General features: G+C 32.9%; 1 protein-coding gene across 1 annotated transcript in view; it reads left to right on the top strand.

The window, feature by feature from the left end:
- Positions 1-2,492: 2,492 nt before the first annotated feature.
- LOC145296824 (lysosomal acid lipase/cholesteryl ester hydrolase-like) overlaps positions 2,493-11,480 on the top strand; it is a 51,758-nt gene continuing 42,770 nt past the window's right edge. Inside the window, exon 1 of the mRNA XM_080142930.1 lies at positions 2,493-3,647. Within this exon, the coding sequence (XP_079999056.1) occupies positions 3,393-3,647 (255 nt within the window). The 5' untranslated portion in view covers positions 2,493-3,392. The remainder of the gene's footprint in view (positions 3,648-11,480) is intronic.

The raw sequence follows: 11,480 nt of genomic DNA, 5'->3' as shown, positions 1-11,480 counted from the left end.
TATTTTTGCAGAATTTCTTACAGTATATATATATATATATATATATATATATATATATATATATATATATATATATATATATATATATATATAAACCATTAGTTCTATAATGATATGTCTTTGTTACATTATACCACACTTCAAGACAACAATCAAGCATTTTTATTTTACAGTAACAAGTCTATGTAAAAATTAATAAGTCGACGTAAACTTAAAAATTCCTATAAAACAAGGAAACAAACAGCAAAAAGCTATTGAGAGAGACTTCATCAGCTGGTCGCATGGAAGGACCCAAGAACGTATGGACATCCCTCTGCCTTTGAAAATGAAAAGGAATCTTCAATGACTCAAATATAAGCCTTCTTCATTTCTCGCACACATTCTTACACAATAGCAAATGTCAGGTGAACAGAAACGAACTGCTACTCACAGCTACACATACACTAATAAAAACAAGACAAACCAACGCACATTCATACACAATGTCATGCTGCCAAATACATATATATATATTATCTACATATCCATATTATTAATATTATGAACATTTTGACTTGTGACTACTGACTCAATTTTCGCTACACAAACACAAGTTTGCATGAATGAACATTTTCATGATTGAACATAATTTTATATGTTTATAAAATTTTGGATATAAAAAATATTTTGTTATAAAATTTCGTTTTTCTTTTCCTTTTTCATTTACAAAACTGTTGATGTTTTAGATAGCACTTGCTATTTGGTGACCCTTCTATTCTCTTAATGTTTCATTTATTTCCATTTTAGTATGCATGTCTATATATATATATATATATATATATATATATATATATATATATATATATATATATATATATTATATATATATATAATAAATAACAAAAGTTTATATTCCAAAGTACATGATGTTAACAATTCTGTATTTTATTCCTTTGATTTATACAGTTCTTGACAGTATCTGTTTCATAGCGCGCAATTAATCACTTAATTATTATATCAATCAGTGAATTTATTATACCCTTAACTTATCAGAAGAAATAGCAAAAACCAATCCAACAAAAGGAATTAAAATGTGATACAACATGGTAAGAATCCGAAAATTGGAAGAGAAGCTGCAGTTACCTTTATATTTTTCAATTACACCATTTTGGATTTTAACCTATATTTTAATATATATATAGATATAACTTTTATACCTAATTGATATTAAATGTGGGTGTAGTTCTTGACAATACCCAAAGACACTATCGTCATCCAAAATAGTTCTACCAAGGCCAGGGACCATGCCACAGCTTTATACCTTGTCTGAAGCAATTTCCATCGGGAAAAAGGTTCCAGGATACAGGCCCGACAAAAAACAGAATCTGATTCTCAATGTTGTATAATCCTGTAAAAAGACAAGCTCTAAACGTTATAGAAGAATGCAGAAGAAAATTCGATGGCTCTGGGAGAGAATGGGTATCTAGTTGGATAATGTAAGGCATCTAGCAGTGAAAATCATATGTTTTTGAAGCCATTAAGGTGATAATCATCATCTTTACCAGAATCATCATTGTTATGGAATGTCCAAACCAAGTTTTTCTTTATTTCAAAAAAGAAAAAAAAAAAAAAAAAAAGAAAAGAAGTTGTATCAAAGCTAACATGATCGGCCATTTTTAGTCGCGTGCAAGCGACTCTATAAGTCACTCCGTCGGTCCGTCGGTCTGTCGGTCAGTCTGTCCATAACACTTTTGTGCTTGGCCTTTTTGGTTAAGATCAAAGGTCTGTTGTTAATAGATGCTGTTCTTAGCTTTTTAAGCTTAATTCCAGAGCGAAATTTATGCAATCAAAGGTAGCGTGGGAGTTTGTTATTCAAATTAATTTCATCTAAAAATAAAAAAAATCCATTGCCTGAATTATTGGCCTTTTGTTTGATATATTTGAATTCCAACGTGCGTAGCGAAGTTGATGATGAAAAGAAAGGGAAGGCGAATGCATTCACTGAACCCGGATATGTTCATACGTTTAGCTCGCGTTCACCCTCTCCTGTCCTTTGTTTAAGAGAAGGGAAGGCGAAGAGACAACGGGGGTGGAGAAAGAAGGAAAAATGGAGGCGGTGATTTTATAACCGCGACACATGATTCAATGTCGGGCAAGGTCGAGCCACCATGCTAGTTAAGCAATAAATACTGAAAATATCATTTTCATTGTGATTGGATAATTCTCTAATTTTAAGTAGTTTTTTTTCAATTAGAAGTATTCAGTTTTTTGGTTAAAAACATACTTGTCTCTTCCTATAATAAACTTACTTAAAAAATGGACCCCACGCTAAAAATTGAACAAGTTGTTTTTTTTTTTAATCATTTTATTATAATCTGAAAGTATGATATTTAATCGATAATAATCAGAATAAAAAAAGATTAATAACCAGTATTTTCAAGTGAAGAGTGTGACATACATGTGCGGTTATTTGTGCGATAAACTCGGGTAGACATTTTTTATGATGCACCGACACCGGTAAATTATGCCATCTGTATGCCGGGTTACCTCTTTTCTTCAGATAAAACTTAATGTTTTTATTTTAACTGCAGTGAAATTCAATTTAATTAGTAGCATTCAATCCATATTTGTGAGTTAATGATAGAAAATATTTTTTTTAACATTTGCTATTTTTTCATCGCGACAAAAACAAATTGTTTTGTTTATAACATGCTTTTTGCGTTATCGATATTCAACTGATATGTACTTTTAATAATAAAGTGCAATTTCATTCACTGCTTTTACAGAATTTGAACCGTACTAAACTGATTTTTTGACAAACTTAGATTAGGGCTAGGGTAAAAAAAAAAAAAAAAATCGCCCAAAATATAAACAGAAACACTTCAGTTACAATTCTGTAGAAGTACCTTGATTTCAATAAATATTCGATTAATCGTGAATGAAAAAAATATTCAATGTATATTTATCGTTAAGTTACGTAAAGGCGAGAAACGGGGAATGAGGAAATGTTTCTTGAACAGTGCAACCAAATCGAATAAAAACTGTGCGTTGAATTTTACTGCTTTTTTCAATGCATTTTAGTTTTCCGTTATTATTTTTTATTTTAATAAATAGTATCGAATATTTAAATCGTGTATTTATTTAGTGCGCGCGCGCGCGCACACACACACACACACATACACATGCGTGGTTTGATAGTTATACAGATACCGATAAAAAGAATGACGTAAGAACATGTTCAAATAAAATAGTGAAACTAAAAATGACTGATAAAAACATTTAAATAAAAACCAACAAAACCAGTTATATAATAGCATTGTTTATCATATTGTCATGTGATTATCAACCATTGTTTAAACACCAACCAAGAATGCTTTTAAAAACATTTTAAAAGGTCACTCATTCATAAATGAATGAACGTTGAATTAACAGATATGAAAATATTGACAAGATCAACGACAATGTCTATGGTACGGCCGTTGTATTATATCTTTATGCTAGGATGTTGTTTTTCTTTGTCCGAGGCTTTGTTTTCTAATCTTCTCCAAGAAACTGAATTGATACTCATGAAAAAAATTGCTGTCTTAAAGAAAGCCTACGAGGAAGCAAAAGAAAAAATTGACGAAGAAATCATTGCAAAACAAGACCCCGAAGTCTACATGAATGCCGTAAGTTGAATTATTTATTCGGTGCTTGTTAAGATAAAGTTGACAAATCGATTTTTTTAAATATGTCGTTTTAAGCAAAAAAAAAAAAAAAAAAAAAAAAAATGGTACATCTGCAATGACAGTGCATATTAGCAACAGAGACGAGTTATCGACCCCTGTTCTTCGAACGGCCATTACGTGAACCTCAAATATAAACAAGTGAGGGTACTCCTTGGGAGTTGAGTTCCATGGCGACCAGCAGAAAAATATAATGGTCGCTCCCTTAGTCCCCTCCCCCAGTCAAGGCTGACGCATGCGCACGTAACATTTTTTATTTACTGACAAAAAAAAGTTTCATTCAACACACAAAACTAAAAACACATACTAATGACAAATGATTTATTATTCTATTCATTGAAATTTACAAATTTTCAAATAAAAAAGTAAAAAAAAAAAAAATAGTTGTTTATGTGCGTGCGCATATAAAAATGTTTGTAAAAGTGAGAAATTATTTTACTATTTATTTAAAAAATTGGTATTTTTTTTAGGTTAGGTCCTAGCAGTGTCAGAAATTTCGTGAAAATAGTGAATAATTCCACCCCATCTTTCCAAGCTTATAACTCCTCGAAAAATGTAATTCAAGCCCTAATTTTTTTTTTCAATTAAAGGAGTAAGGACCAAGGTTTTATTTAAAAAAAAAAACAAAACAATACAATGTGTGTTTTTTTTTTTAAAAAGGTTTTAAACTTCGGACTTTACAGGTAAATTTCTAAAAAACTGATTTTTTTTTTTTGTTTTAAATTTGAATATATTATTTATTGACCTTTTCTCTTCAATTTGTGATATATAAACCTATTAAACATAAATTAATTATTTACTTTTTAATAGACATTTCAAAATGAGAGGCGTAAATTATTCGACCCCCTATCTTTCTAAGCTTATAACTCCTCGAAAAATGTAATTCAAGCCCTAATTTTTTTTTCAATTAAAGGAGCAAGGACCAAGGTTTCATTAAAAAAAAAAAAAAAAAGACAAAAAGAAAAAATGTGTTCTTATAAAATAAGGTTTTAAACTTCGGACTTTACAGGTAAATTTCTAAAAAACTGATATTTTTTTTTTGTTTTAAATTTGAATATATTATTTATTGACCTTTTCTCTTCAATTTGTGATATATAAACCTATTAAACATAAATTAATTATTTACTTTTTAATAGACATTTCAAAATGGGGGGGGCGTGAAAATGGGGGGGCGTGAAAATGGGGGGGCGTGAATTAAAAAAAAACGTTTGTCTAAAATATTATATTCGGTTTATTGGAAAGAACATAAAATTTCACATTGACCCTGAAAATATCGTAAAAATAGAATCAATAGAAAAATTTTGATAGATTTTTAAAATTTAAAAATTTAAAAATATTGAGTTTAAAAATTGAAAAATATTGAGTTCGGAAAATTCATTACTGTTTTAAAAAAAAAAAAATATTTTTATTACTTTTAAAACAACTGTAATAGTTTATTTTGGAAGTATAATCCATAAAGAAAATAAATAACCCACTTTTAACAGAGAAATTACGAGATTTTTATATTGTATTCGCAGTTTCGTGTTAGGGGTGTCAAAAATTCCTACAAAAATTCTGATACTGCTAGTTAGGTCCACCTCCACAAATGTTAAGAACGGCTTTTGGAATGAACACCCCCAATCTCCTCATGTTAAGAACAGCTTTCGGAATAAACAATTTTTTTGGGGGGAGGGGGATAAAAAAATATTTGAAAAATTTAACTGATATTTGTTGTCAGCATACCCATCCGCAAATACTATTAAAAAAAAAAAGGTTTTCAGTGTCCGTTGCAGTTTGAATTGATTATCGAGTCTTCAAAGACATCGCGGTCATCTTTTCGTGTTCCCCGGCAGCGTTAAACATTACTCGTTTTTCGAACCGAATAAACATTTTACATTAAAGAAAAACACAAAAAACTTATCCAATTAGGTAGAAAAGTAACTTATCTTGACTTTGATAACATTTATTTGTTATATTTTTTTTTAACATCTTTTTCGAATCTATGTGTATAGTAAAACAAACCTGAAGTTTATTTATTTTTTTTTAGTTTTATTTTTTAATTTTTTTTTTACATAGGCATCACCACTTATCAAGGCCAAGCGGCTACTCGAGGATAAGGGTTAAAGAGTGCACAGTAGAAATTGGACAATATAGTAATCGTTAGTAATGGAAATTCGGTAAATTTGTTAACAAGTGGAACGGCTCATCAGGAACTTGTTTACGTTAGACTTGAAGACAACCATATTGTAGTCAGCTGGAAAGCAGGAAAACGGAAGACAATTCCACAGGCGTGCAGTTCAGTTCTAAGAAAGAAGCCTTGTTCATGGAATCTACGTTTAGGTTTAGGCACAGATAAATAGTGGGGGGTGGATTATTGATAGTGTTTTCAGCTAAACGAGTGTTTCTTGTGAAAGTTTGGCGAGGGGGGACCAGGGACCATAGATTGAAGTTCAGTCGAACACTTTCCATGAAAATAACGATACAGTAGAGACAAAAACGCTTTGTTTTCGTACCACTCAAGAATATGTTGTTCATCCACGCATGTAAATGAAAAATATTTGGAAAAGTGTGCGAGCCCTTTCTAGTCTCACACAAAACACTTGTTCACATCTCAAGCCACTTTTCTTGTCATACACATACGCGCACACAAACATACATATATTCACGTTCACATACATACACTCACATTCATGTGCATACACACACGTGTGCACGTACATACACTCACATTCATGTGCATACACACACATAACTAATATTCCTGGTGAACCAAGTGCAAAAGAGATCCAGACAATTGCACTTAAGGGAACAGCGAGGATACTAGAAAGAGCTCTCGGTTGGTTTCAATAAAAAAGCGGCGCAATGTTGGCAGCTGGTTTGGCTGCCCCATACCCAGCATTACAATCTTCAAAGGAAGAAAAAAAAAAAAAAAAAAAAGTGCATACACACACACGCTAACGTACACACATGTATGCACACATACACGCACATATGGACAACGTCACTTCCCCTTAAAGGAAATCCGCATATGCACAAAGAACCCGACGGAAACAACTACAAAAGTGAGAGACCTGAGCTGTTTCCTTCTTTTCGATTCGGCTCCCGATCTGAGCGGTCGACGGACCAACCACTCCCTTTCGGGCGCGTGGGCACGCGCGCCTCACGTCCCCCTGCTACTATGTGTGGGCAAGAGCCAACAGACAATACGTACACCTTACACACTTTGTTTCTTCATGAAATAAATTCTAGTTCGTTTATTTCAATAAACGCGTTGTTCGTTCCTTTCTCAATTCAATTCATTTTTCCTATTTTGTACGACTGAGGGATATATATAATATATCCACAAGTCCCCTACAAATGGATGACACCCGAACGTGAGATGAACACGCATTTCGTTGTATACCACAAGTCCACAACAAAAGTGAGAAATTATCAGTAAATGGTTTAGTTATTTTTGTTTTGTTTTTTTTACATTAGGTCCACCTCCACAAATGTTAAGAACGGCTTTCAGAATAAACACCCTCAACCTCTCCATGTTAACAACGGATTTCTGAATAAACACCATTGGGTGGGGATGAAAAAATATTTGCAAAATTTAACTGATATTTGTTTTCAGCATACCCATCTGCAAATACTATTAAATTAAAAGTCGATAAAAGTCGTTATTTAAAAAGAAATGTTTGTAAAAGTGAGAAATTATTAATAAATATTTAGTAACTTTTTTCTTTTAATATTCATAAAGAGTAAAACTTTTCTAATGCAATATTCTAGTAAATCGATCACCCATTTTAGAACCACTCAACGTTATTTTAGGCCAAAATTTGTGAATTTAGCTTTTTTGGAATTTAGCTTTCTCCGATTATTCTATATACATATATATGGTTATTTTCAAGTGTCGTCACCTGACATTTACACAGGTTTTTGCCTGAAACAATGTTTTTTTTTTTTAAATTCATTCTTCAAGTTGTATCACTTGACATTTACAATCTAAGTGCACTAAAGTACCAATTAAAGACTTATCGGTACTTATGCACTTTTGTTACTGTGCTGAAATAATGTTATTATTTAGAAAACCATTCTTAACATGGAGATGAGTGGGTGTTTCTAATTATTCTCTACTTCCACTTAACAATTTAATATTGTTGGATTTTTTTTATACCAACAATTATGTATCACCATATATACATTATATTTTTATTCTGGTTCATATATTTTATTTTCTGTATTTTGTACCTTTATTGAACTTAGTTTTGTATATTTTGGGTTTGTACAAAACTTTAATTTGAATAAAAAGTCAATGCTAGTTTCCTAAAAATGATGTCACTGGTTCCAGCGTGAAAATCTGCCTCTTTTAAATTCTGCGGTGAGGAGATTGGACACGTGCTTCATTGCCTGCTGTACATGTGGATTCCAGAGCCTTTCTCTCTAGAAGCAGAACCCAGCAAAAAGAAAGAATATCCGATCACAATGAGGCAAATACTTTTTTAAACCTTCATATATGCGGCAACATTATGCATGTATTTTGAGGAAAAGAAATTGGAGTGATTTCAAATCCTTTAAACTGACAAAAAAGGCAAATGTAATGTCTTTCTTCAACTTTGTGAGTACTCTCCTTGAAATTTATTAAATTTATTGTGAGCATGATTAGGAAGTACTCCTACTTAATTTTCTTTACAACTGTAGTCGTTTGTTGAGACGACGTTTACAATATGAGAACTAGTGTGTTTTTTGTGCTATATTTTTGTTACTTGGCTTCTTTTTTTTTTGTATTTGAGTGCCCGCAAAGGGAAAAATTTGCAACTTATCTCCTATATAATAAAAAGGCTGCAGAAATTTTCCTCTGGACTAAAGTATCGTAGGTTTGCAACAACAGATGCCACATACAAATTCAGTACATCTAGCCTACTAGCCACTATCTTAAGTAACTTTTGAATACCATTTTAGACGTATTTAGTCATTATAATAAAATGCTACATTACATCCGACAAGCAACATCATCACAATCACACCATCTACAGAGGAAAGAGTTCCTATTTTTCTCTTTCAATATTTAATCCTACCACTGCTACTAGTTGTCACTGGGACCAATTCTACATTTTTCTACAATACTGTGATTACACCCAGTGTAACTAGTTATTAGATACATAGACATAACATAACGTTTCCAATTTTCAATTCATAAATAATAAATTCTCCCTTCCCAAATTCCATCCAATCTGATTGGCTGAGCTCTGAAAATTCTGGGTCCTCTGGGGATGTTCAGGGTTTCCTAGGCTGAGATGGTGCAATTGTGTTGCAAGTGCGGCACTAGGATCTAGGTTGCCTGATGTTAGCATCTAAATCCAGCCAAAAAAATTGTTGTGTTGCATTTGCTAGCATACTATTTACGCCTTGATGTTGAGGTATGAGGATTTTGTTGCGTTTGACGATAACTCCTTCCAGGTAGTATAACTCTTCATGCATAGGCCAAAAGACTCGAGCTATGAGGGAGATATCGTTGTGTGACTGAGGAAAGCCATTTTGAATTAGACCTCAAGGTCTTGCATTCTTGATCTATGGTTGCTGCAGCCACAATCCTTTCCCATGTGATAGCTTTCAATTTAGGATCATTCTCATACATCGATGTGAAAGTGGCTTTAACCGCAGTGTCAATTGTTTGGTCTTGATCTTTTTGTGGGGTACCTGCTGGGTATCAGGATGCACAATCAGGGGCTAAATTGAGTTTTCCAGAGTGATGTTTTATCTGGAATTTGTACATTAGTGCTTTTTCCTTGAAATTTAATAAACGGGTTTTTTTTATATTCTTCAAGGCTTGGTTTGAAAATATCTTTATTAGTGGTAAGTGATCCACTGTTATCAGCAAATCTGGGCATCCAAGTATGAACATCCGGCATGATTTTAGCCCATAGACCAGGGCTAAAGCTTCTTTTTGTTATGTTGTTAGTCTATCAGAAAACACTGGAAACTATTAAAATGCTTGATTATTATGATGAAATTATAATAGCTGATTATTATAATCGTTATAATATTTGTAAAAACAGAATGTTATTCTAGCAAAATAAATATTTACAGAGAAAATTGTTTATGTTAAGATGTTTAGTAAATTAAGCAACAATTTAAAATAGATTGACCTCTAGAGTTTGACGATTCTTACGTAGAAGTCATTATAAAGTGATGTGGACTTTAGTTAGAGTTTTGGAAAAAGATACAATGATTTGATGAGCCAGAGATTGGAAACGAGAGAGAGAGCAGATGCATCAGAATGTGTTAGTCTAGGACCAGCGATAGCTTTCCAATGGGAGAACATCAGAAATAAAAGTTGCAGAAAAGAAAACCAGAGATTTGTTGATTCATTAGGATAAATCTTCTTTGCAGTTGTTCAAGAGGATCTGTCAAATAAGATCAGGAACAGACCAGGTATGTTTCTGCAACTTTTCTTTCTGATGTTTCCCCGCTATCATCTGCCGGCAACCATATCCTCTGAATAGTTAATTTGATGCCAGCAAGTCGGTTCATTCGAACACTGAATACAAAATTCATAAAATTAGGCTTCGCTATGTAACCTCGATTAAAAATGAATTACCAACTCACCCTCGTTCTGTTTCATGGAGTGGAATTTCTGTGGGTGGACTTCTTTGCCACCTGATGAGTAAGATAATCCTCTGAGACAGAGTTGAGCCTTTTAGGCCCTACAAGTTCAAACAGTAACCGGTTTGTTTTCAGTGTACAAGTCTCCTGTAGTTCGTTTCAGATTATGGCTGGGTCTTTTAATCCGCATACCTCTTTGTATTTCACCCAGGTGTCAAAAAATAATACCCATTTCCTGTCAATTGTATCCAGTCCTATCAAAGGTCTGTTTTTATTGTTTCTGATATGTTGGGACGACTGCGAAGCATATCTTTCCTCGATTCAATGTTCTCTTTCTACAGCTCAGCAAGTTGCTTTAATAAAAGTATGCTTACTTGCTCCATGGTATTTGATGATAATATTCAATTTCCAATGATGTGGCGCAAGTTTTCATGCTTTACAGTGAAAATCTGTTGATAGCGCCATGTAAGAGTTGTGTAAAGCGGGATATTGCATCCTTCTGGCTTGTGGTGAGTTCAATACAAAATACAAATATCTGCGCCCATGCTGACGGTATTTATAGATATCAGAGGAGGACACTGGTTTCCTCCTATTGTCATGGACAGATAACTCTTATGCCTATATAGATAGGTAGCTATCACTCACTCTATTTCCCATGCTATACTCACCTTGCCTCATCTCGTTTCAGGCTCTGATGTAAAGGACATCTGTTTTCATGTCGTCCAGCAACCAACAGAAGATGAGGACTTTCATTTATGTCCTTTACATCAGAACTTGTAATGTTTAAAATAAATCCAAGGGACAAAATATCCAATATCTTCATCTTCTGTTGGTTGCTGGACGACGTGAAAACAGATGTCTTTTATATCAGAGCCTGAAACGAGATGAGGCAAGGTGAATATAGCATGGGAAATAGAGTGAGTGATAGCTACCTATCTACTATACACTAGGGAAATCAACATATATATATATAGTCTTATCGAGACAGTGTACTTGCTCCAACTAAGGTGAATTGATAAAATAAAATCATGTGGGTGCTGTAAGATGGAAACCAACGATTCTTGTGTATCTATGCCGTAGCTTCTGATTGGGTGGTGGAATAATCACTCCTGTCGTATACCTGACTATTTAAGGAAAATAAAAATATATAATTGAAACACAGCAAATAAAAAAGTAGAAAGAATAAAGTATTTTTTTTTAATGAAACAT

The sequence above is a fragment of the Euprymna scolopes genome, chromosome 17, assembly GCF_053919585.1.
Source record: "Euprymna scolopes isolate OS-2025 chromosome 17, ASM5391958v1, whole genome shotgun sequence".
Taxonomy (NCBI): Eukaryota; Metazoa; Mollusca; class Cephalopoda; order Sepiida; family Sepiolidae; genus Euprymna; species Euprymna scolopes.
This window is presented reverse-complemented; position numbering and strand designations above follow the sequence as displayed.